At 54.8% G+C, this 25,543-nt stretch overlaps 1 protein-coding gene across 4 annotated transcripts; it reads left to right on the top strand.

The window, feature by feature from the left end:
- The first annotated feature begins 2,504 nt into the window (after positions 1–2,504).
- Positions 2,505–25,470, top strand: RAB15 (RAB15, member RAS oncogene family). Of its 4 annotated transcripts, none has more exons than XM_020879195.2 (7): positions 2,509–3,063; positions 19,054–19,114; positions 20,032–20,092; positions 20,568–20,645; positions 21,322–21,411; positions 22,652–22,717; positions 22,874–25,470. In XM_020879195.2, the coding sequence occupies exons 1-7, from the start codon at positions 2,940–2,942 to the stop codon at positions 23,030–23,032; spliced, it is 639 nt and encodes a 212-aa protein (XP_020734854.1). In that variant the 5' UTR covers positions 2,509–2,939; the 3' UTR covers positions 23,033–25,470. The 4 variants fall into 4 exon arrangements, with proteins under 4 accessions (XP_070325589.1, XP_020734854.1, XP_020734855.1 ...); XM_020879196.2 differs by lacking the exon at positions 2,509–3,063 and adding an exon at positions 16,026–16,057; XM_020879197.2 differs by lacking the exon at positions 2,509–3,063 and adding an exon at positions 16,507–16,580.
- The last annotated feature ends 73 nt before the right edge of the window (positions 25,471–25,543 follow it).

Here is a 25,543-nt window from a genome sequence, read left to right as displayed (position 1 = left end):
CTTCTGCTAGGTGAGCACAGTACTTAGCATTCACCCAGAGTTGGGAAACCAAGTGTGAATCTGGAAGAGGCATGGGATTTTGCTAACCCGGGGTCCCACGGCCCACCTGTGTTAGTTGAGTCTCGGCAGCGGGCTGCCTGTTGGCTCATTTCTCCAGTTAATTCAGCCGATGTTACAACAGATTCCACAGCGGTGCCCTTGCTGGCTGTTTAAACACAGAGCATGCTCAATGTGGCTGGGGTGGAGGTGGCGGGGAGTGGGGAAGGCACTTGTCTCCCTGGTAAAAGAATCAGTTCAATGTACTTGAGAGACTGATTCTTGGAGGCTTTTTGCAGGAGAAGCATCCAGCAACCATTCCTCGAATGTCGCCCAGCTCTACTAAAGACTGACCTAGTCCAAACTGACCTCTCCTGGAGTGGATGTCAAAATGTCCCACTGAGTGATTGTGGCAAGGGGAGAATTAAGTATTTTCTTTACAAAGACCATGATTGAAGCAGGCTTTGTTGTCTTCACTAGTTTTGTGGGTTTTTTTGCTAACATTGTCCCCAAATCTCAGCTCTTCCACCTCAGAGTGTGTGCACAAAGGCGCATGCCCATGTGTCCACACACACAGAAAATAGAGCTCTCTCTGTGACAGCTCTGAAAATAGGTGAGCTAGAAGTTTAGGCTTCTAGACTATTCCACTATTGATTCTGCTTTTTTAAAAAAGAAATGTAAGCTACCGAATTTGAGGTCAGCCTAGTATGATGAAATCTTTTCTATTTTTTTTTTATGAGTCTGGGCATTCATTTCCCTGGATTTGTTTAAGAAGCCGCACTCCCTTGCCTGTCTTAACCCATGCAAAGCCATTTCCTTCAAAGCGAAGTTTCTTCTTGGACAAGGAGCTTACCTCAGGTTTCATTTTCCTTCCCGTTCCCTTAACAGAAGCAAACCAGTAAGGAGGCCTGTGGAAGTACTGACCATTACAGTGCCCATCCATTGACGGGAGGGCAGCTGCAGAGCCCAGAGGGGGCCAGGCTGAGCTGAACCTTTCCCCCCTCGCCATGTATGGTGGTATGGGTGAAAATCACAGCAGGATGATGGGAGTGCCTTGAAAACATCCTAACCATCGGTGGGATATGCTTACCACCTACGTGGTGGCTCAGACAGTCAAGAATCTGACTGCAATGCAGTAGACTCAGGTTCAATCCCTGGGTCGAACCTGACCCAGGGAAGATCCTCTGGAAAAGGGAATGAAAACCCACTCCAGTATTCTTGCCTAGAGAATCCCATGGACAGAGGAGCCTGGCAGGATACATGGGGTTGCAAAGAGTCAGATAAGATTGAGTGACTAACAAAAACACACAACATATGCACAGGGAAATCAAAGAAGAGTGATTTCCATCCCTCAGCATTTGCTGAGTACTGGGGTTCAATAACATGCTCAAGACTGCACAGCTGGTGAGGGGAAGAGCTAGGACTGGAACCCAAGCGGGCCCAACTCCAGAGCCCACAGCATATACTTGAAAGCCAATGTAAAGCCAGTGACGAGAATCACACCTGGACATCTTAGAGGTTTCGGCAAAATAGGTTTCCTTGGCTTTTAATGCCATCTAAGTAACTGTCAGTTCAGGACTTTTTCCCTCTTTATTAATTTATACCCTTTGCCTGAAATATAGCTCTTCAAGCCAAGTAAATGAACTTACTGCTTTCCTTGACCTACTACTGAAAAACACATACCCATCCAATACTCAGCCTGAAAACAGTCAAACACACCCACTTTTGCATCACTTTTTAAAGATCTAGTGGGCTAGATGTGTTCTCCCTTTGTACTTATTCTCAGGAATAGGCCATTTTCTAGACTCCAGAAAGCATTTATTTGCCTCTCTCTGGTGCTAACACATTCAGTGGTAGTAAATTGGGTCTTGAACAGAGGTCCATTCATTCTTTGGAGCCATTGGTGTGCACCAGCAGAAATACTTAGTGGGTTGAAATAATATATTGGCATCCTGAGCACCGACCCTAAGCAGCTTAGACTCAAAACAGAGCCTTGCCTGCACAACACTTCCGAAGGATTGTGCATTTGGAAGTGTTTTTATGATCCGCTGTCTTTTCAGCCTGGTGAAGGTCAGCAGACATTTCCCCCGTTTAAAGAAAAGCTGGGATTAGTGGGGGAGGGGGAGATTGGAGGGAGGATACAGTCACGCAAGGTTATGGAGAAGCCAGATGGCAGAGAGGGAGAATTCTAGCAATACTCTCCAGGTTTCTGGAGGCCGCGACTTCTAAGGGAAGACGGGCGCTTTAATCCAGACCCAGTCCAAGGCCTTCCGACCCGGGGTGAGCCCAGGTGAGGACTAACCACTGTCCCAGTCGGCCCCTCTCCCCGGGCCCGGTAAACTCCCGCGGAGGGCGGGCGCTCGGCTAGGGCGGAGCTTTCAGAGCCAGGTTCGGGATGGGATTGGGGGACAAGTGAGTTTGGTGGAGGTGGGCTGGGTAGCTCATCCCAGCATCCCAGCCTCCCAGTCCACTCGGAAGGTCTACAGGAAAACAAACACGTTCCCCAACCACCTCATCCCTGAGTCTCGAATCCCCACCCAAAGCGGGCGGGAGGGGGTCGGGCCCCGGCTAGGGCAGCGCACCCTGGGGGCGGGGAGCGCGCACTGGCCTCGCCCTCGCACCAGCCGTGGGGTCGCCTCCCCGGCGCGCGCTCCCCGCCTCTTCCCCGGGTGGCGGCGGCGGCGCAGGGGAAGGGGCGGGCGGGGGCCGGCTCTCTCCTCCCACCGCGCTCCCGCCGCACACGCTTCCCAGCACCGAGCCAGCGGCGGCCAGGCGGCGGGGCCAGCCCCGCTCCCTTCTCGCCGCCGGCGCCGTTCTCGGCCGGGCGGGCGCGCGCCACGATGGCCCCGGCGGAGCAGGGCTGAGCCCGCCGCCCGCAGCCCCCGGCCCTCTCCGGCCCAGCCATGGCGAAGCAGTACGATGTGCTGTTCCGGCTGCTCCTGATCGGGGACTCTGGGGTGGGCAAGACCTGCCTACTCTGCCGCTTCACCGACAACGAGTTCCACTCCTCGCACATCTCCACCATCGGTAAGGGGCGCTGGCCGTGGGGCGCGCCGCCCTCCCCGCCGCCGCCGCCTCCACCTGTCCGGGCGGCGGCGAGCCTTCTCCATCCCGGGAGCAAGGGTCCGCCCCTCCGACTAGAGGCGGGGGCTCCAGGGGCGGGGGCGCGGGGATGAACCCCGGGGTGCGGGACCGCCCGCTGGGGATTTAAGCCTGGGTTCCTGGAGGTTACAGGCCGCCTACTGCTGTCGGTGTCTAGGGTTGGCGCTCGGGCCTCAGGCTGGGGCGCTTCCCCGCAGAAGCCGAGAGAATGGGGTGGCCTAGGCCTGGGTACCCCAAGGTGAGGCAGTGGAGAATCATAGCCACCGATATGACACCCCACACTCCCAGGTGCAGAGGGGGAGGGAAAGGACAGCTTGTGCTCAGGGCGAGGGGTTCAGAGTAGGGGGAGCCGAGGCACTGGGTACCCCTCAGTTCAGGGGTGACCCAGTCGAGCCAAAGCGGGGAAGAGAGGAGGAAGGGAGGGGCCAAAGGGATTGAATTGATAGGGCGCAGCTGTGAAGGTAAGCCACAAGGTGGGAAACACCTGGAGGAGGGCGTAGGTAAGCTGAGAGCCAGTGCGCGGGGGAACGAGGCATGGCTAACCAGCTCCAGAAAAACGTCACTGGAGGCGTTTTTTTTGAAGGAGGCTGAGGGGGATGAGGACCAGGAGGGTTTCTCGCCAGGCCAGGGGCTCAGAAGGCAGGCGGGGTTCAGAATACATCTCTGCTCTCCAGTGCCCCAGCCCGTGCTTAGAGGGGAGGAGGCCTTATGGCATATGCTGGACAGGGCTGTTATGGAATCACTCATTCTGGGAGAGCGTGGGTGGCCTCCCCTCTGAGCCGTCTTTCGCTCTTGGGTCCTGAGTGGCCGCCTCCTCTGAGAGGCCTGAGTTGAGGGCGTTTCACCCATATCTAGCAGGTTCTCTGATGACGCCCTGGAGTGGCCTCAGCACCGCCCAGGTCCTTCTCCCGTCAGGAAGGGCCCCACACTCCGCTTCCACTTGAGACTTCCACCCTCCCTCCCCACACCCACTCCTTGCCAAGAGAGAAGAGGAGGCAGGAAGAACAAAGCCCCATGGTTTAGAGGCAGTCTTTGTTGTCAGACTGACCTGGGAACCTCACTTTCGGGCAGGGCGGCCTTGAATATAAGTTTCTCATCTGTAGAATGGGAAGGATAACGCATTCCTGCCTCTCCAGATGTTGTAAAGATTAGATGAGATGACGTTTGTAAAAGCGCTTAGAACAGAGTCAGACACCGAACCTGGAAAAGGCTGGTCATTACTACTGTTGTCATCATCGTGCAGCTCCTCGGGTCTCATTCTCTCTTTGCTTCATTATCTTCAAGGGACTCAGGGTCGGGGACAGGTGCACTCATCTTCCTCAGGGGAGCTGTAAGCCTCGCTCCTTGGATGTCCAGGAGCTTGGGCTGGGCTGCTGTTTGAATGAGAGACATCTTAGGAATGGGAAGGGTCTGGAGGCCAAGGGAGGGCTACAGGCCTCTGGGGAAGGCGCAGGGAAGAGGAGTTGTTGGGGAAATGCCTGGGCGTGGCTGAGGAACCAGACGGGGTGTGAGGATGGGTTGCAGCAGCTGAGGGTTTCTTGAATGCTAACTTGTTTAAAGCTTACTGTTGGTTTTGTGATTTTGCGTTATCTTGGTCATGTTTTTCAGCTGTAACTAAGAACCTAGGGGAAAAGTTGGATGGTCAAGAAAAGCTTTCCCTTCTGTAATACAGAACGGTCACCAGGGAGATGGAAGGGGCAGCCAGGAGACAATCAAGGAGCCACAAGGATGGGTACTACCAAGTCCTATTCATTAGTTTATCTGTCCCCCTCCCCCTCCCCCCAAAAAAATCTATGTCCTGAAACTAGGCTCAGCACTGCAACCTGAAGATTCTCAGATGAATAAAGCCCGGCGTCACCTCTCCCAAGCTGCTCCTTGTCTAAGACACATTCTCTTACCCTCGTGGACATTGTTCTCAGCGCCTTTCCCAGGGCTGTTTCTGTGAATAGGGAAAATGGGGCAATTCTCCAGTTACTGCCAAGACGGAGTTCAGATTCTTGGACCGTGTCGATTTGTGATTCACTGTTGAGGTCACTTACTGTAAGAGCATGTGACATTCCAGAGAAGAGCCTGCAGGGGGTGATGAGGAGACCTCCCAGGTAGGCAGAGGCACTGACCGCCCCTCCTCTTTCCAGTCCAAAGGTGGGTAGGTGGCCCTGAACTGGCATTTCTTTCCCATGCAGCTCTGCTGACCTGGAAGGGGGCCGATGCAGAGGCAGGCAGTCAGTGCCATGCTGTTCCCTACCATTTCTTCACCTATTAAACCAATTCGTTAAGCATTCACCACGAAGTACAGTGCCAGGCGTGTTAGAGACAGATTGCAGTCCACCTTTGCCTGCCCACAGAAGCCTGTGATCCAGCTGGGGAAGCAACACAGGCCAAAAAAGAGCCTTGGCCACAGGGAGAGAATCTATCTGAGAGCACGTGGTGAAGCATTCTTCAAATGTAGGGGAGGGATGACAGTCCTTATCGTTACTGGGAATGAAGTTATCACCGTTGGGTACCAGCAGCTAAATAACCCTGGAAGACTTGCCTGAGGCAGCCTGTGAATGGTGAGGGGGCCCGTGCATAAGTGCTGATGCTCCCCGAAGCGCTCGATGGAGGAGGTCGCAGAAGGAGAGGAGGCAGGGTGGATGGGAAGCGGCAGGAAGGCTCAGTGGGGAGGGGAGGCTGGAGTGAGGCCTTGCAGTGTGGGCTGCTTCTCAGTTCCTCCTGCAAGGGAAGGAGCAGATGGAGTGACAGGAGCAGAGATGACAGAGGTGGGAATTCAGTGGGTGTTCACGGAGCTCTGGGCAGTCCTGCTGGAACAGAAGAGGGAAGGAGTGAAAACATTCCTCTGTTTATCTCTCTGTCTCCCAAACTATAGTTCAGGTGCCTAGAGGGTCAGACCAAACCTCATTCCTCGTTTTCATCGTCCTAGTACAGGGCTGGGCACGCTCTCCATAAATGTCACACTGGTGATGGAAGAAGGGTAGGGGGCACGGCAGGCCTGGCTGAGGAGCTGGCTGAGCCCCTTCGCAATGGTGTCAAGGGTTTCTGAGCAGGGGGATGACAGGAAGAAGGTGGCAATTAGGATGTTGGCCAGGAGACCAGTGGTAGTATCTGGGCACGTCGGGCCCTCTCAGCTCATCCTCTGGCACCCACACCTTGTTCTGGAGCCCCACACAGTCACCTGTTCTTGCTTCCCTCCAGAAATGGGGAGTAGTTCTCATCCATCGACCTGGCCCCTTCCGAGAGGCCTCGTGCGGCTGGCGCTGCCTGCCCAGCAGGGAGACAGTGTCCCGTCCCAGTGGACATCTCCATGAAGGGACCTTTGACTTCCTTTCTGCACGGCGGCCACGTGTCAGCCACGCATGCAAACTGTAGGGATGGCCCATGAGTTGACATTCTCCCTCCAATCCTTGGTCTTCCCTGAGTAGACCTGTCACCTGGTCTTGAGACTGTTTTGTCTTAAAGGCCACCTACTGGGCTTGTAGGAGGCTTTGGCCTATGATTTTCCGGTTTGACTGGCTGAATGGCTGTGGCTTCGGGCCTGGTTCCTCGGCTGGCTTTGCTGATGCCATATCATCTTTCTCAGGAAGTTCTGTTCTCTCTCTGCCTGGGGCAAGGGCTTGTGGCTAACTGAAGAGGGGAGAGTGGGCTGGGGAAGGACCAACAGGGAGAGACCTGAGCCTGCTGTCGAGTGGCCTAACAAACACGGGGGCCGATGTTTGGGCACCGCAGTCCTGGGGTCTCTGGGTCCCCAGACTGTAGGGCGCTGTGTATACATGCTGTGTGAATTCTGGGAGGGTCAGGAGGGTCTCTGTGCCCCCCAGCTCCCCCAGACCCTGAAGAAGGGGAGGGGAGAAGCTGAGTCGAACAAAAAGAGCACATGCCTGAGATTCGCCATGGCCTTACAGGCAGTTAATGTCTCTGTCGTTAATTTCCACATCTGTAAATTGGAGATAGTAACAGACTCTGCCTTAATGCTTGTTGTGAAGATTACAGGGGCTAACAGATACAAAGCACTTGGCAGAGCTCTCAGAAAAAATGGCAGCTGTCCTCATTGTGTTATTATGATTATTCCTAGTTCACAAGAACGTTGGAGATGAACGATACGTGCTCTGAGGCCCTCCTGTCCATCACTCATGCGTTTGGTCATTCAGGCACTATCTGCGGAGCACCCACCACTCCAGGCCAGGAGCCAGGCAAGGAGCTGGGGAGACACCAGAGAACAACACAGGGGAGCACATGCGTAGGCTCTGGGTTTTCTTAGTTTTGGTGCCAGTTCTGCGCTTGCCCTGGCAGAGCCAGGGGCTGAGAATGAAGAGTGAGTTTGTGAGGACATGCAGAGGTGGAGGAGTGGGGCGAGAGCTGACCCTCGGGGACAGGGCGGCTCCTTAAGGCTCCGACCTCAGCCAGCCACGTGTTGCTGGGCTCCCTGGCCCTGCTGCACACACCCCTCCCCCAAGGACGTGATCCCCAAGCGTGGCTGGAAAATCCTCGTTTTGGCTGCTCTATGCACCTGTGCCAACCTGCACAGCTCTGCAGATTCACCCACGGCTTCGAGTGCCCCGGTGCCGCCTTCCTCCCCCTCTCCTCCTGCCTGCTTCCCAGACAGCTGGGTGATGAGCTTTATAACGTCCAAATCGATATTTGGCCATTACCCTTCCACCCTGATTGCCAGCTCTTCTCAGAGTGCCTTCTGCTGTAATCTAATATTTGTGCCTGTTTCCCTGTAAAACTGCCAGTTTTCTGCACAGGCCTCTGACCTCTCCTTGGCTGTTGTGCCCTGGGCAATGTGCTTTGTCAAGCGGATCACAGAGCTTCCTGGACACTTAATTCCTCCCACTGAGGAGGAAAGAATGAATCATCGGCCCTATTTTATTACTAGGAAAACTGAGGCCCGAGAGAAGTGATGACTCACGTCTTATGTGCAGGTGACCCCAACGTGAGCCATCTCCTCTCCTCCACTTGCCCCAAACTGCACTGGACGTGCCCCTGCTCACCCCAGAAGGCCCTCCAAAGGTGCCAAGCAGAGCCTCCCTCCTGTGAGCCAAAGGGGAGACAACGTGCTTCCCTCACCTGCTCTGAGTGCTCCGGGCTGGAGGGCCAGTTGTGTCTCTGCTGTTAGATGAATCTGGGGGACTGTCAGGGGCCATTATTGGGGAGTCAGGCTGGGGACACCTCTGAAATTGAGATCTGAGTGTTGCCCTCATGTTGCTATTCTGAGAACGTATTTATGGAAAACTCGGTGACTGGAGCCCCCATTCCACAGAGAGGGCCAACAGTTGGCTATAAAATATGGGTCATTCCCTGACCCCTCTTCTCTGATTAAAATTTTCTCTCCACTCATCTTTTCTCCTAGAACGTAGTGACTTCATTCATTCACTCATTTATTCCCTCACTCACCTACGTATTCTTTTTTATTTTTTTCTTTTACTTATTCAATTTTGTTGAATAATATATTACTGAGTGGACATCCCTGGTGGTTCAGACGGTAAAGAATCTGCCTGCAATGCAGGAGACCCGGGTTCGATCCCTGGGTCGGGAAGATCTCCTGGAGGAGGGAATGGCTACCCACTCCAGTACCCTTGCCTGAAGAACTCCACGGACAGAGGAGCCTGGAGGGCTCCAGTCTATGGGGTCACAGAGTTGGATACGACTGAGCAACTAACACACACACACATGTATACTGAGGGTCTGCATTCTGCCAGGCCATGAGAACATAGAGTGAAAAAGATGCTGTGCTGGCCTCTGGGAGCTCACAGTGCTGTTGAGGAGTCAGACATCCAGACAGACAACCAGGATATTGTGCAAAAGCAATATCAGAATGCTTTGGAATCACAGAGGAGTGATATATTCCCCCTGCGTTGGTTGGTGAAAGCTTCACAGAAGTAGTGACATTTGAGTGAGGCCTCTGAACTGAGCAGGGTTTCCAAAAGGATGAGGGGTGGAGGAAAGGTGTGTGGAGAACACCTCACGACTTGGGGCTGCTGCTTTTCTGTCCGGCTGGCCTAGCGGGTAGCGGCTGGTCATGGCTTTGTCAAGTAGATCCTGGCTGGGAGCCTGCTTTGTGGGCTCTGTGTGGACAGACATGTCTAGAGGCCCTGTCCCCTCTGAGATGTTTGCTCCTGAGGCTCCAGGCCCTTGTTTCTTCCCTGCTTTGCCTTCTGCTTCTGGGCCACATTGACAGGCCCAACTGGGAAGAGGCTTGGCAGAGGGTGGAGGAGTGGGTGGTCCGAAGCCTGGCAGACCTTGGCTGCCTCAGCAGTACCCACCGACCACTCTGCAGTCAGCTGCCAGAGCAAGTCCCAGGTCATGTGAGAGTGGGGCAGGATGGGGTTGGCTGGAGTGCATGGCACATTGCCTGGAGGACCTATGAGGGTCTGTGCATGCAACAGTGGGGAGAGCAAGGGGACCAATGTTTCCTGCACACCCACTCTGCACAGGAATGGGGCCCTGTACATACATGAGCCGTTCGGGTAGAAATCTCATCATAAAGTGGGCACGAGGAATCTCCAAGCGGGCCTTGCCAGCATTTGAGGGGTTTCTCAGTGCGTCCTTCAGTTAGAGCCTCCAGATGGGTTCCTGTGTACATGAAGGTGTGTGCGCACATGTGCGTGATGAGGGTGGGTCCCCAGGAGCCCCCTTGCTGAGCTTTCCCTCTTTATAACACAGAATGGAATGATGTGGCCCCTGTATTTTTCCTCTTCTGAGGAACTGTGAGTTTGACTGAGATGTGTTCCAGCCTGAGGGATATTTGCCACCTTCCCTGCCTGGGGCCCTGATCCTTCAGACCTTCTCCCGGCTGGTGCCTTCTTGTCATTCCATCCTCAGCTCAGGTGTCACCTCCTTTCAAAGGTCTTCTCTAACCAGCCAGCCTAAAGCAGGCCGCACCTGGGTGTCCTCACCCTCTACTCCACAATTCTGCTTTTGCCTCAACACGTCTCACTCTGGAATGACTGGTTTCCCTATTTGTTATCTGTCTTCCCCACTGCAATAGAAGCCCACTGAAGACAAGGATATTTCTGTGTTATTCAAGGCTGTGTCCCCTGGCTTATTAGTTCCTGGCACATGAACTAACAATAACAGTTTGTTATGAATGAATGAATGAATGAATGCACACATTTCCTAGAGGACTTCCCTAGAGGGAAGCTGCAAGTGGTATTGGTTTTTTGGGGGCTCATAGACAATGAGAAACTCACTCTGTACTCATGTGTTTGGGATTGTGAGAAGATGGGGAGAGTTCTGTAAGTGGTGAAAAGTTTCCAGTAAGTTTTCTGCTCAGATACGTGCCACAGGAGAGGCTCAGACATAGCAGGGAGCACGAAGGCAGCTCCCGTGGTCCCTGTGTGAGTGGGGTCCTCTCTGGTGAGTGCACACTGAGAGGTCAGTGTCTTAGACTAAGGTCAGTGTTGCCTGTTGCTCAGGGTCACTGCTGGTGTCGGACGATGCCCAGCAGCTTAGCCAGGCTGCTGAAGTGGCCCTCCGGGATTCTGGAGTAGGAGCTCCCAGGGCTCAGGCGCTGGGGCACACATTCCTCCCAGCATCATGGCAGTTCATGTTTGACTGGGAAACCCTTCTGTGTGGTAACAGCCCTTGGGTTCTTGCGTCTCCAGAGAATCTCAAGATCTGATGTGAAAATAGTAGCCTTCAGAGTTGTTGCCCGTAGCATCACGTGCACTGCATCTGACTGTGTCTTAGAAAAGAGAGAGAGAATGTTGTTCTGACATCACCAGTCTGTCTTGTGGGTGGACGGGTAAACTAGGGCCTTTGATCTCAGGTTGAATCACGGCCTTGGGAGTTAGAGGATCAGGACTCTGCCTGAGGCCCTGCTTCCCATCCCTCCCGGAGTGCGATGGTTCAAATGCTGCCTGATGCCCTTTCTCAGAGAGCCTGGGGACACCTTTTCCCCAGCATGAGGGACAGTCATTCCAGATCTGGATAAGGGGAAGTCAGTGGTGTGCAGCCCCACAGACAGGGAGGCTGGAAGTCCCCAGACAGAAGGGAGAGAGGAAGGGGAATGCAGGGAGTGGCGGGTCTGGGGCAGAGAACGCTCTCCCCTGCCCTGAACCCAACTGGTGTGAGGCCCGTTGTGTGGCCTGAGCCTGTCTGGAACCTTCTCTCAAGCTTTGTCTCAGCTGTCGCTCGTCTTCTGTCTTTCCTTTTCTTCCCCTCATTTGTCCCTCAGCTGGTGGGGACATCGTGTTACACTTTGCTCTCTTGCTGAGGGAAGGGCATCACTCTGGTGCCTTGTTTGGGTGGCAACGTCAGAAAGCCACAGCCCCGCAGGGTCTGCCCTTCCCTCCAGACGGCGTTGGGGTTTCTCAGGGTGACCTCCTGCCCCATCCCCCAGGAGCACCATGCGCCCAGCACATGCTGGTTTCCTGCAGGGGTTGAGGCTGGGGGCCTTCCTGGGACTTGAGCTTTGTAACTGGAGCTACCATGGCTCCAGGGATTGGGTGTCTGCCTTGGGTTTCAGGTGTATTAAGTGATTCCTGTAGTGGCGTCGCATTGCTGAGAAGGCTCAGGTCCCCAGGCTGCTGGGCCTCTGGGCTGCGGTTGATCACGATGATAGCATTTGGCACAGAAAAACCCTGTTTCCACCTGACGCCCGTGGCACCAGGCGGGCAGGCAAGCTGGCACTTGACATTAACCCATGAGGTGCTGGCCTGCCGACAGGCACAGCTAACTTTGCCGGACTTCAGGTTGTAGCCAGGCTCTGGGGCCCATCTGGCTCCCACGGTGGGCAGCATTTTCAGTTTTTGTTGAAACGCTGTGGCTTAGTGTGACTGACTCCTCTTTTTGCACCTCTCTCCTTCCTTGTCCCAACATGAGCCCCTTCCAACTTTCTAGGGCTCTTTCTATTCCCCAGGCTGGGACCCTAATCTCATCCCCTGCATAGGACACTGATAGCTTTTTCAATTAACATTTAATAAAACTCGATGTGCCAGGCTCTGTTGTGGGTTTTATAGCTTATCTCGTAATCCTCACAGAAATCCTCTGACAATAGGGAATGTCATCCCCATTTTAAAGGTGGGGAAACTGAGGCAGAGAGAAGTTGAGTCCATCCCAAGACCACAGAGGTAATTAGTGGTAATGGCAGGATTGGAACCAAACTCTGGCCCCACAGTTGTGTTCTTAATGGCCTCGCCAGTCTGTTTCTTGAGCTGCAGACTCCTTCTGTGCTTTCCAGGGCTTTCTCTGGAGGCAGACAGGGACGAGGAGTGCCGGTCCCCGGGATGTACCCTGTCCCCTCCTTTCCCTGGTCTTCACAGGCCCTCTGCTGCTGGACTGGGCTGGCAGTCAGCTCCTACGCTTGTCTTAGGAGCAGGGGCAGTGCCAGCGCCATGCCCCCGCCTGGCCCCCCTGGTCCGAGCCCCAGTATGCAGAGCGGGGCCCTCAGTCCTCTGACGGCAGTGCTGCGGCTGTGCTCCCGGGCTCAGGTGGGGCTTGGCAGGCTCTGCAGCTGCTGCTGAAGGAGTGAGCCTGCACCCAGGGACCCGAGAGGGGCCAGAGGCCACCAGGGTGGTGAGGGCACATCACAGGTGCGCCAGGACCTGGCACTGTCGCTTCACTGAGGCGTTCTCCTTCGCTGACTGCGAGGTGTTCAGACAGCAGGACACATGCCCCTGCTCTTGAGCCACGGGCACCCATCCTTCCTTCTACTCTCTGGGGCAGGGGGATGCTGCCAATGGAATTGCTACTCTCTGCCTGGCACCGAGCTGGGGTGGAGGTGGAGATTTCGAAAACAGACACAGAATTTTGTCAAATACAGAATTTCTCCCCTGCCTCATAGGTACTGTGCATCTAGTCGGGGCTGGAAGACCAGAAGGGGGAGATGGTGAGGAGTGGGGTACATCGTCCGTTCCCGGGGCTGCAGCTGAGAAGACCGCCAGCCTAGAGGAGCCGTGGGCAAGCACAGGCTGAGGCTCTTCTGACATCCTGAGATGTGCTCTAAGGAGAGGGGCCTGTGCTATGAGCACACCCACCGGCTGAGACCCGGAGCCCGGCATGGACGGGTGGCCGCACATCTGCCTGCCTTCTGCTCCTCTCGGTGCCAGCTGGCTGGTCCCCTCTGCACCACCCGGAAGGCGCTGCGCTGGTTGGCTAAGCTAGCTCCCCTGCCCCTGTCGGCCAGGTCATGCTGTGGGTCACTGGCAAGCTCATTGATGGCCCTCTTTGGGGTCAGACATCCACACTGGTCCAGGCAGGAGCTGCTTCTCCACAAAGAACATGCTGCAGCCAGCCCTGCTTCCCTGAGTGGAGACTTCGGGCTGTGCAGTTCCGCCCAGAACGGGATACTGGGTGTGGCAGACACCACGACTGATGGATCTGAGGTCCCGGGAGGAGACAGTCAGCTGCTTGTCATGCTTTGGACCCTTGGGTGGGAGACAACCTCATCTTCTTGACTTTCTTCTCCCCAGACCCCACGGTCTCCAAGAACCCCTGCCCGCTCTGTGTGGAGGGCGCTGCTGGTTCCTTCACACCCGAGTGTCCCCTGTGCCCGGGAAGGAGTGTCGGCCCGCTTGAGGAAACTCTGAGGTGGCCCTGTCCAGGGCGGTGCCTCTGGGCTTAATGGAATCATGAACTCTCGAGGAGCAAGGGGTTCCTTGAAAATAGGTTACGGTGGGCTTGCTCCACGTGTGCCCACTGCCTCACTGCTAGATGCCTCGTAATACAGAACAGGTGTGGGGAAGGCAGGGCTGAGACAGACAGGCAGTGAGATTCCACAGCCTCGGAGGGTTGGGAAGCCGCTGGTCAAGGCACGTGGCCTGGGCAGGTCTTAAGGGGCTGGTTTGCAGCTCTGGCTCGGCCACAGGATGTGGGAATGGGAGCAAGTTGCTTGGCTTCTCTGCACCCCGTGGTGACAATCCCCGCTGTGCTTCCTCTGTAGGGCTGGCATGAGAAGCAAGGGCTCTGGGCCCTCCAGCCAGGGGCTGTGCTGTAATGCTTAGCAGTATCGTAGGCTGTGCGTGTGGTTCTGCCTGGAGATGGGCTAGAGAGTGGTTCTCAAGCATTAGTGTGCCTTAAGTGTAGTAGGTTCTGGGGGGCCCAGAAGACTGGCAAGGCTTCTAACAGGCTCCCCAGTGATACTGGTGCTGCCAGACAAGCAAAGGTAGAGGCGTAGCAAGAGACTGAACTGTGCTGTCTCTCCTGACAGGGTGTTCTGGGTTTGTCTTTCTGGCGCCTCCCCAGGAACCTTTATTTAGCAAAGGGAACTATCTTCTATCTACTAGGAGGTACACATATATTATCTAATTTATATCCTACACCAACCCTTAGGAGGTCAGTGGTAGTCTCATTCTTGTTGTTCAGTCGCTCAGTTGTGTCTGACTCTTTGCAAGCCCATGGACTGCAGCATGTCAGGCTTCCCTGTCCTTCTCTATCTCCTGGAGCTTGCTCAAACACAGGTCCATTGAGTCAGTGATGCCATCCAACCATCTCATCCTCTGTTGTCCCCTTCTCCTCCTGCCTTCAATCTTTCCAATGAGTCAGCTCTTTGCATCAGGTGGCCAAAGTATTGGAGTTTCAGCTTTAGCATCAGTCCTTCCAGTGAATATTCAGGGTTGGTTTTCTTTAAGATTGACTGGTTGGATCTCCTTGCAGTCCAAGGGACTCTCAAGAGTCTTCTCCAGCACCACAGTTCAAAAGCATCAATTCTTCAGCACGCAGCCTTCTTTATGGTCCAACTCTCACATCCATACATGACTACTGGAAAAACCATAGCTTTGACTAGATGAACCTTTGTTGGTAAAGTGATGTCTCTGCTTTCTGCAGACAAACAAACTGAGGCTCAGAGAAGTTGAAAGTTCCTCAAAGCTACACAGCAAGTGCCAGAAACAGTATTCAGACCCAGGTCTTTCTGACTCTAGTGCTGAGGATAGCTTTTCCACTAAATTAGAACCCTCAGACTTTCTTCTATCTAAAAATCACCCAGGGACTTCCCTGGTGGCCCGTGTTTAAGAATCTGCCTTCCAATGCAGGGGACATGGGTTTGATCCTTGGTCAGGGAACCAAGATCCCACATGCCACAGAACAACTAAGTTGGTGTGCCTCAACTAGAGAGAAGCCTGCATGCCACAATGAAAGATCCCACATGCTATAACTAAGACCCAACACGGCCACTAAATAAATAATTTTAAAAATAAAATCACTCATAGTCCTGTTAAATATACAAGTTTCAGGCCCTTGCTCTCAAATTCTGATTCATTAGGTCTAGGAAAGTCAAAGTATTGCATTGGCCACAAAGTTCACTCAGATTTTTCCGTAACATCTTATGCTACCCACTAGTGTCATTTTGTTTAAAAAAAAAAAAAAAATCACTTCAGATGATTCTAAAGCTGAGTATCTGCAGAGTAGATCTTGAGAATCAGAGAATTCCTATGCTGCCTCCCTTGCGGCAAAGGAGATGCTTCACGTGCAAAGCTTACTTCAGATGGAATCCTCAGTCTTCACTCAGCATGTACTAGAATCACCTGGAGAGCTTGTTAAACCACAGATTCCTATCCACCCTTGCCCAGAGTTTTGGATGCTGGAGATCTGAGGAACTGGCATCTCTAACAAGCCCTGGCTGATGCTGGTTCTGATGCTGCATGTCCGGGGACCACACTTTGAGAACCACCATCCTTAGAAGCCTGCTGTCAAAAGTGTGATCCATGGGCCAGTAATATCTTTCTTACTCACTGAGGCTTGTGCAGCATTTCAGTCACACCTCACACCGACTGAATCAGAATCTGCATTTCAACATGGTCCCCACGTGATTTGCATAAACTTTAAAGCTTGAGAAGTGCTGCCTTAGAGGAGCCAGAGTGAGAACACTCTGGGGGTGGAGGCAGATGAAGAATCTGTCTTCAGATCCTTCTGTGTCACTGAAGATGCGACACAGGTGAAACTGTTGGGGTGTGCACCCAGAGGGGCTGAGGACAGCTGAGAGGTGAGACTCAGAGGATAGAGGGCGCCCCCAACCCGGGCAAGGTGGAGACGGCAGGATGGCCTGAGATGACGTGGGCCTCAGAGGAAAGCTTCATCAGGCAGCGGTCACTTTGCCCGTAAGACAGTGGACAAGGTGTTCTCTTGGACGCTTTCAGCGATAGGGAAGGGAGAAGGGGTGGACCGGGGCTGAGCCCTTCAGCATGAAGGACGGTGGCTGTGGGGAATGTGGTGGGTGAACCACCTCGAATAAACAGCTTCTGAGCAGCAGCGAGGGCTGGCTGAGGTGGGAAGGCACGGTTTCCTGGGTGACTGAACAAGGCCCGCATTTTGACTCTGCCCAGCAGTGCTCAGCGGTGGAAAAAGCCAGCAGCCACACGGGGACAAGGAGGGGGCTGCGGACGGGCACAGGGGATCAGGGCTGACCGGAGGTGGATGTGGTGGAAGGTACAGGCGGTGGGGGAACAGCATAGAGGAGCAGGTCCCACTGGAGGATCTCTGGACTATTCCTTTTTCCATTTAAGGAGGTGAGTGGGTGGGAGAGGAAACCCCTCAGAAGGCTTAGACTGTTTCATCCCTCGTGCAGGGGAAGAGCTGATTTTTTTTGTTTTTTTAACTTCTCAGAGGTGTTACAGGTTTGATGGCTGATCAGGAGGGCCTTGGTTGCAAAATGGTGGGATGTGGGGGGTGCTGTGAGCCCCCAGAATTCCGCAGACTTGCTCCCTGACCACACGGCTGAGAAGCAAGGGAAGAGGGGAGAAGGAGGCCAAGCCCAGTGCTCACTCCCAGAGCGGCTCCCTGTCTTGTCAGCCCTGCTTCTCCTCAGACCTGCCTTCAGTCTCAGGGGGAAGCTCCCCGGCTCTGGGGGCACCTCCCCTGGCTGAGTGCTTTTCCGTTTTTCCAGAGAGAAACAGAAAAGCGTAGGTAAGACCCCTCCACCTGGGTAACACACAGCTCTCCTCTCGTTTCCCCGAGAGACAGTGCAAGGGCCCTGCCCTCAAACAGGCCTCGGCTACTTGCTGGGCTGACCTTGGACTCCTTATCTCACCTCCCGGGGCCTTTGTTTCCTTTCCAATAAACTCTGTACGGGCAGGGGCCATCTGTCTTCTTGGCCACTCTGTATGCACCTAGCACTGCCCAGGGCATAAAGTTCCCGTGGAACTTTGTAAAATGAAGGAAATAGACCCCTCTCTCTCAGCAGCCCCACCTGTGTGACCACTTGCGAAAGGCATTGTCCTTGGACTAAGCTGGTATGAGGATGAGCCAGGTTTTTTAGAAAATAGACAGCATCACCTGTTCTCCTAGGAAGATGGCACTGTACCAGGAAAGAGCAAAGGTTTCTTGATTCCTTTCCATGCCAGGTGTTGCGGAGAAGCAAATTCTTGACAACTGTTTGTTTAGGGAGCGGGTAAGCACACTTCTGCATACCCCCCTCTCCAAGGCCAGGGGCCCCCCTCTCCTTTCTTCTCCCTCTGCTTTTCTACTTTCTGGGCACCCTCCGAAGAATGGCTGCCGGATGTTGCACATTCGGAAAAGTACAGCTCAAAAGATATGAATCAGCTTGGGCAGGTGAAAAATGATTCATGTCTGACAACTTGATTTAGTTCAGGTTGTCCAGTCTGAGTCTTTTCCTCCTCTTTAATTAAATGATGCTTGGTATTGATGCTGAATTTAATCTGTCTGTAGAAAGCTGGGGGCAGGATGGATAAGCGGGGGAGTATTCATACCTAGCTGGAGTGATGCTGGGGATTTCAGCACTTTGGGGGCTGTGCTGTAAAGTCCAGGGGCTGTGGTCCAGAAGTCTGCCTTCACCCTGTTCCCCTCCTGAATGCCAGTTAGTGGTGCCCCTTCCTGACTTGTCTCCAGGGAGTGCACGAAGACTGCAGCTTAGCCACCTTACCTGGCACGAGCAGGGCTGGGCAGAGGCGCCCCATCTCTGCTGTCACCAGACTGACGCCCGCGTGCTGCTGGTGGTGCTGACTTCGGTCGCAAAAATCCCCGGATATATTTCCTCCCTGGGCTGGTTTGCTAGAGCCCTTACGTTTCCTGTGTCCCGCGGCAGCTTAGCTCAAGCCCCCGGGCAGATGAGAACCCTGTCTGTCTGTGCCACTGCCTCTTCACATGGTCACTGGTGGTCACCCAGGAGCACCTGTGTGCACCAGGGCTGAACTCGGCACGGTGATAGCTGTGACCGAGTGAATGGCCACCAGGTGCCAGGCACAGGACGTCATTTGGTCTTCTCAGTGACCCTCTGAAATGACTGGTAATGTCCCCATTTTACTGACGAGGAAATGGAGGCTCAGAGAAGCAAGATGCCCAGGGTCCTGGCTATGAATTATGTGGTCAGAGTCAGGATTCAAGTGCAGCCCTGACGTTCAAGCCCATGCTCCTTCTGGTAAACCACAGTGCCTCTTGTGGTGGCCAGGCCTAGTCAACAACACATGCCCTGGGCCATCTCCTTGGCGGGCCTTTGCTAGGTGCCGGCGGCTTCATACACACCATGGGGCGAAAGTCCTCTTTTGCCACAATCTCTGCCTTTTCTATATTCATGATGACGCCGTAACCCCTCCTGGCTGCTAACAAGGCAGAGAGAGAAACAACCCAGGCGCATGAGGTAGACTACTGTTCCTAGGGAGCAGAGTTCCAGGAGGGATGAATACAGGTGGTTCTGTGCAGAAGCATAGACAGGAAGACTTCTCATGGGAGTAGAGTTAGACATGCTTTGGGGCGATGTAAGATAGCGATGGAGTGGATTCCAACTTGCTGTGAGTCTCAGACCCTTTAGTCCTGGCAACTCAAAGCTCAGGTAGGAAGGGAAGCCCCATTCAAAGCCCTGGACACTCCCCAGGGTCTGTTTTTGGTTCAAAAAGGCCTTTCCCTCTTACCATCTTTCTGCCAAATTAAACCAAAAGGAGAACCTCCAGGTATGAGTGCCCTGGGCCACACCTCAGGTCTCAGCAGGTACCCTTGCTAACTTCCTTGCTTGCTTCCTTTCCCCAGGTGTCGACTTTAAGATGAAGACCATAGAGGTAGATGGCATCAAAGTGCGGATACAGATTTGGTGAGTTGGGCGGGAGGAGAGGCCCCGGGGCTGTACCCAAGCTGCCGCTGCTGTGTGCACAACCCCAGGGCTTCATCTGGGGAAACTGGCCACCTCTTTGAATGGGAAGATGCAGGAGTCTCAGAGCCCCTCTCCTGCTCCCATGAGCCTTAATCTCTCATCTTAGTTCCCCAACCAGGGATTGAACTCAGGCTCTTGGCAGTGAAAGCACAGAGTCTTAACCACTGGACCACCAGGGAAGTCCATCGCCTCTCTTTCTTGAGAAACTTTATGGGACTGACCACAAGTCACCAAAAAGCAAGAATTAGAAGGAATTGGCAAACTAAGCACTGTGGGTTTGTCTTCGAATAAAGCTTCTGTGTTGGGGCCAAGCCCCTCGCTGCACTGCACTGCAGTAGGATTAGAAAGAGGGAGAGCTATGCCCCGTCCTTGCCTGAGAGTTCCTCACCACAGCACAGTGCAGTTCCCCAAGTAGCCACAGGGGGCCGCTGTGACTCTAGCCTGGTGCTCTTGGAAGCACTGCCTTTCCCGCGTTGGGAGCAGCCTTCCAATTTCAGAGCGGTATGGGCGTTGCCTTCAGAGATCCCGGAGGGGACTGGAGGTGGCGCCGTCCCACCAGTCTGGCCACAGTGGCCAGATCCTAGAGACAGTTCTCTAAGGCCCAGGTATGATTATGGCTTCTGGTGCAGGCATAGTTGACAAGGCCCCACAAGCCCCGTCAGCACCTATGGCCAGTCCTCTCTCCTGTAGAGTCAGATACGTTTGGATCTACCTGGGCACCAAAGCTCCACTGATTTTTCAGCCTGCAGCTCTCCAGTTTCTCCTGCAAAGGCACAGGGTCTCCCAGCTCCTGTTCCTCCCCTCCCCACCAGCTTCCACGGTCCCTGCCTTTCTGACAGGCTGCCTTTCTATTGCAGGGACACGGCGGGGCAGGAGAGATATCAGACCATCACAAAGCAGTACTATCGACGGGCCCAGGTGAGACACTGTCCTTAGGGTTTAGAGGTGGAATGCTGCCACCCACACACCTGGCTCTGGGCGTTTGAGATGTTTGTGCCACTGATCCCCAAGTGGGTCCTTGAATTGCCTCCTGGGGAGTGAGGCAGGGGGTGCTCAGGGCAGACTTTCAGTCACTTATTGATCATTTATTCATTCATCAGTTCCTCTGTGGGCAGTCAACTACAGGCAGGTCCTCACCCTCAACTTCCACCCCCCTCCCCCGCCAAAGACCCATATGCCTTCCTGCCTGAGGGAGCTCTGTGATCTAGGAAGCAGTGGCTTTGGGGGGCTGAGAGGAGATTTTTCTGGGTGCTTATGGATCTTCATTATGCTAAGCAGGGAAGAGGGAGGCGGCAACCCAGCATGTAAGGTGCCCCACCCCCCGCTTCTGGCCCCTTGACTGTGCAGTTTCCATGTGCGTCTGCCTCCCCCATCTCACCCTCCTCTCTCTCAGGGAATATTTTTAGTCTACGACATTAGCAGCGAGCGCTCTTACCAGCACATCATGAAGTGGGTCAGTGATGTGGATGAGGTAGGACACGCAGCCTCACTGTGGGGGGGCGGCGGGGGCAGGGAGGGCACGGCGACGCCCACACGGGAAGGGCTAAGGTGGTCAGAGTTGGCGAGCAGACACCCCAGCAACTCGCCGCTTCCTCTGCAGCCCTGGCTGCAGCCCCCGCGGGTAAGACATGGGGGTGAGTCCCCAGCAGCCATGCCCTCATGCTCTGCACCCTGCCAGGCCTCCATGGCTGTGTCTTCCCCAGAAACGAGTTAGGACAGAGCCTCCCCTGTGCACAGCTTCCTACCCGAATCTCAGGACCAGGTGGAATTGGGAGATTGGGGTTCCAGTCCTGGCTCTGCCACCACAGCTGTGGAGCCTTGGGCACGCCCCTGGAACTCTGAGTCCCCGGTTCCTCATCTGTAGAGTGAGAGGTTGGACTTAAGTCCAGCATCCTTTCCAGCTGTCCAACCCAAGGGAGCACCAGTGTCTTCTATCCTCGACGGTCCCCATGACATCTCTCAGGGACCCCTGGGGTCAGCCGTGGTACTTGGGGGAGCCTGGTGCCTGCACTCCATTGGCCCACTCTGTTCCTGGGGCTCTGAACTTCGGTGCTGGCGTGCACGCCCGTGGAGGCTGTATGGTGGGGAGATGGGGTGGGATGAGGAAGGCCGCACTCACTGGTGGTTCTGCCTTCTTCTGGCCCTAGTACGCACCAGAAGGTGTCCAGAAGATACTTATAGGGAACAAGGCTGATGAAGAGCAGAAACGGCAGGTGGGAAGAGAACAAGGGCAGCAGGTAAGTGGGAGTGAGCTGGCTGAATCCACCCCTGGGTTTTCCATGGGCTTCCAGGGCCAGTCCTTAGAAGTAGGGCCCAGGGTTCTATCACTGTTGGGGACCCCTCCCTCCCACCTCCAGTAGCAGCCTAAGGCATTTGGTGAGCTGCCATCTTTGAGGACAGTGACTTGGGTCTATCCTGAAACAAAGGCCTATCTCAGCTCCAAGGCCCCCAGAGCAGGATTACCTCTGCCTGAGAGCCCATCCTGGTTAACGAGGAGGAAGGACTTCAGGTTGCTGCCTCTATAGCAGCTCCAGGAGCAGCTTTGTCCCACAGTCATCTCATCCCACCCACCAGCCCCCACCACCATACCCGCTCCCTGTCCTCCTGACACCTGGACAGAGGTTAGAAGGAAAATACGGGAATGAAGGGCCCATAGTCAGAGAAGCTATGGCAGCAGAGAGGGCAGGAGGATGATGCTGAGGGAATGTCCGAGTAAACAGGGAGACCCTGCTCCCAGAGAACAGGAGGAATGATGGATGCCACTGAGGCCAGAGTCACCCACTTACTCTGAGGGGTCTTAGGAGCTTTTCTGTTCCTCTTCAGTCAATAGCACCTATTAACCCTGGAAATAAAATTGTTTTTTAGTATATTAATAAAAAATACGTGGTCATTGAAAAGTTTGAAAGTAGAAGCTAGCTCCTACTAGAATATTTGTATTTGTTGAGTGCTGTATGTGTGGCCCTGTGCTAAGCAAGTGCTTAGAGATAGATGCATTTAATCCTTCCACAACCTTGGTTAATAGACACACTCATCTCCTTTGAGCAGATGACAAAGTTGGGAGGCTTAAAGGGAATCAGTAAGTTGTCATCCAGCTCTTAAGTGACAGCACTGGTATTCAAGTCTGGGTCTGTTTGACCGCCAAGCCCATGTTTTTCATTAATTTGCCACAACATTTTGGGCCTGTCTTCTGATACATGATGTATGTATGTGGGGTGTGTACGTGTGCCTGTGTGTAGCTGGGTGGGGGTGGGGTGTATGGGTGGAGTACCTTCTCCCAATCTCTGCTAGCCTGGTCTTCAGAGCTCCCAGTCTCATAAGTGTTCTACTTATGTGATCTCATAAGTGATCTACTTATCTCGTGAGAAATGGTCACGACACAGCAGGGCCCCGAGCGTGGTGGCAGAAGGATGTGCCAGGTGCTGCGGGGCACCTCCCTTCCCTTGCTGACTCCCTTTCAGGAATGTTCTTCTCTTGCAGCTGGCTAGAGAGTATGGCATGGACTTCTACGAAACAAGTGCCTGCACCAACCTCAACATTAAAGAGGTGAGCACTCCTGGGCTTAGTCCAGGGGAGTGGCGAGGCAGCTGAGGGGCCAAGAGCAGATGAGCCCTGCTGGGCAGGGGCGGGGCAGGGGGCAGCCACAGGGGCGCCGGGGAAGAGGGGGAGACGCCCGGCTAACGACGCCGCTTGCTTCCCTAGTCCTTCACGCGCCTGACGGAGCTGGTGCTGCAGGCGCACAGGAAGGAGCTGGAAGGCCTGCGGACACGTGCTGACCACGAGGTGGCCTTGGCAGAGCTGGAGGAGGAGGAAGGCAAACCCGAGGGCCCGGCAAACTCTTCCAAAACCTGCTGGTGCTGAGCATCCTGCGTGGAGCACCCCCGCACAACCCCCCTCTCCCCGCAGGAGGCCTGCGGGCACAAGGGAGCCTGGGCCTCACCCCGCTGCCCCTCTCCTTTGGGTGACCCTGCGGCATGTTGGCCGCTGCTCCTCCTCCCCCTTCCTGGCCCCGGGGAGCAGCCTCGCCCCCAGCCCTCCACCTGGGAGGGCCCCGCCAGCCTGTGTCCCCAGCCACAGGCCTGCTGCGAGCCCCCCCGATGTGTGACGAGCACGTCTTCACTGCCCGGAGCTCCTAGGCGATGCCCGAGTCTGGAGTCAAGGCCACTGTAGATTCCTTGTCTCTCGGTGCATCTGGTCTCCTCTCCGCTGTTTCTAGCTTCTTCCCACTTCTCTGTCTGTCTCTTCTGCTCGGCTGTATTCGTATGGAAGCCTTCACCTCCCCGCGCCTGTGTGTCCAGGTCCCTGCTGGGGCAGCACCTTCCCCTTCCTTCTCACTCAGGCCCAGGGCCACACTCCCCCTGCTCTGCTCCCCGGAGAAGCCCCACCTGCAGCCCCCAGAGCTGTTTCCATCTCCCCCGGCCACCACCTGCCCCTTCTTGTACCACGGGCCTGCCTCCTGGCGACCAGGCAGAGAGGAAAGCGAGGGAGGAAGGAAAGCCCTAAGTGGTGGTCCCCACATCTGGGGCTCTCCTCCCTCCCACCCCAGTTTACCCCGTGCTTGGCTGCCCGCCCACCTGCCTCTTGGGGGACCTGAGCTCGGAGACAGGTGCTTCAGAGAAGAAAAAAAAATGATGAGGGGTGGCAGGGATTAAAAAGTCACCTCCATTCTCTACCTCCCGTACCCGCTGGGCTCCTGAATTTAAAGATGTGGATCAAGACCTGTGAGCACTGCAGGGGTGAGGAGAGCCTCCCCACCCTGGGGCCTACCACACACTGCAGGAAGGGGAGTGTTTGGAAGAGAAGGGCCAGCTCCTATAAGTTAAGAGCTGGGATAGCAGTTTGCAAACCAGAGGGGAATTGGGCAGCAGCAGGGATTCCTGGGCCCCATCTTCCATTTCTTATGTAAGAAGGGCATTTCCCCACCATCCCCTGGCAGGTGACGGAACAAAACCAGGCTGGTGGTCTTTCATTGAGCCCAGCCTTTGGCTCTTTAGGTTCTCCTGTGACCCAGAGTCTGTGGGAGAAGGGTGGGAGCGCGTGGGCAGGAGGCAGGCAAGCCCTGGGTAGGAATGTGTGGTGCTCTCCCTTCAGCCTTCAGGACCAAGTGCTCATCTTGTTCCTTGAGCTCCTCAGTCAGAGGCTCTTGGGTTTGCCAACTGCTCTGTGGCGACAGGTGGGGGGAAGCGGATTCCCTCCTCTAGGGCCCTTTGCTTCAGGAAGAAGTTTCTTTAACTCCATACAGTCCAGAGTAGTTTGTAGGAGGCCCTTTGAGGGGGGAAATATGTCAGTTAGCAGCCCCAGGAGGGCTTCCACCTTCCCAAGATGGGAGGAGGATCAGTCATAAGCTGTGAGGCATGGCTGGTGCTGGAGCAAAAACAAAGAACTAGGCATCGCACATTCACCAGTCGTTAATAAGAACTCAAGTCCAGGACACACATGTGTGAAGGATTAAGAGCCCCACCGACTCCTCTGGAAAAAAAGGTGAGGGATGAAATCGCCAAACCTTCCCTCCTGATTCTTAATACCACACCAGGAGAGGGCAGCTCAGGATGTAGGGACGTGGGACAGGTCCCTACATTGGGAGGAAAAAGAAAGCCAGAGTAATTATAATTGTCGGCTGATGAGAAATGTGAAGAGCTGACTCTCTAGGATGAAGTCACGACCACAGCTGAGAATGCTTCCTTGAGGACTTGACTCCTCAAACATCTAGACATGGGCAGCATCAGCTCTGGGGTGGGGGGTCAGCAGTGCCAGCCCTCGGTGTGCCCTCCACCAGGGACCTGAGGGAGGGGCGTTTATGCTGGCCGTTGGCTCCAGCCTGTGGGTCAGTGTTGCCACTTCCCTGAAGATCTGGCCGAGCACCATTGCCTTCCTCTCCTAACCCCCTCAGGAAAGGGACTGTATTTTTACTGTGCCCTAGGGGTTCTGGAAGGGAAACCTTGGGATTGAGACTCTACAGCCTGAGAAGCCGCATCCACGGGGCCACTGCTGGGGAGAGGCATGGGGCAGGAGGGGCGCTGGGGTTTTAGGGTGCAGCTAGGCTCACCAGGTACCAGAGGCGGCCTGGGCCCTGGCCTTAGACTGTTGAGCAGGCGCGCTTGCCTGTGGACTCCTGACCACGTCTTCACCTGCCGTCTTGAGACTCAGCGCCGCCCTGGCACCCATTCCTGAGCCCCACCTTCTCCCTGTGATGGGTGAACTCTCGTGTGCTGTGTCTCGGGTCCAGTAGAGGAATTGTGAGCAGGGTTCATCTATTTTAAACACAGATGTTTACAAAATAAAGAATATTTCCAATCACAGCTGCCTGTGTGAATCCCCAGGAGTGGGTCTCCATGGGACCCTGGTGGTTCAGGGGAAGGGGCAGTGCCAGTA

Source organism: Odocoileus virginianus, chromosome 6 (assembly GCF_023699985.2).
Source record: "Odocoileus virginianus isolate 20LAN1187 ecotype Illinois chromosome 6, Ovbor_1.2, whole genome shotgun sequence".
Classification (NCBI taxonomy): Eukaryota; Metazoa; Chordata; class Mammalia; order Artiodactyla; family Cervidae; genus Odocoileus; species Odocoileus virginianus.
Note: the sequence above shows the minus strand (reverse complement) of the source record. Positions and strands in the feature narration are given on the sequence as shown.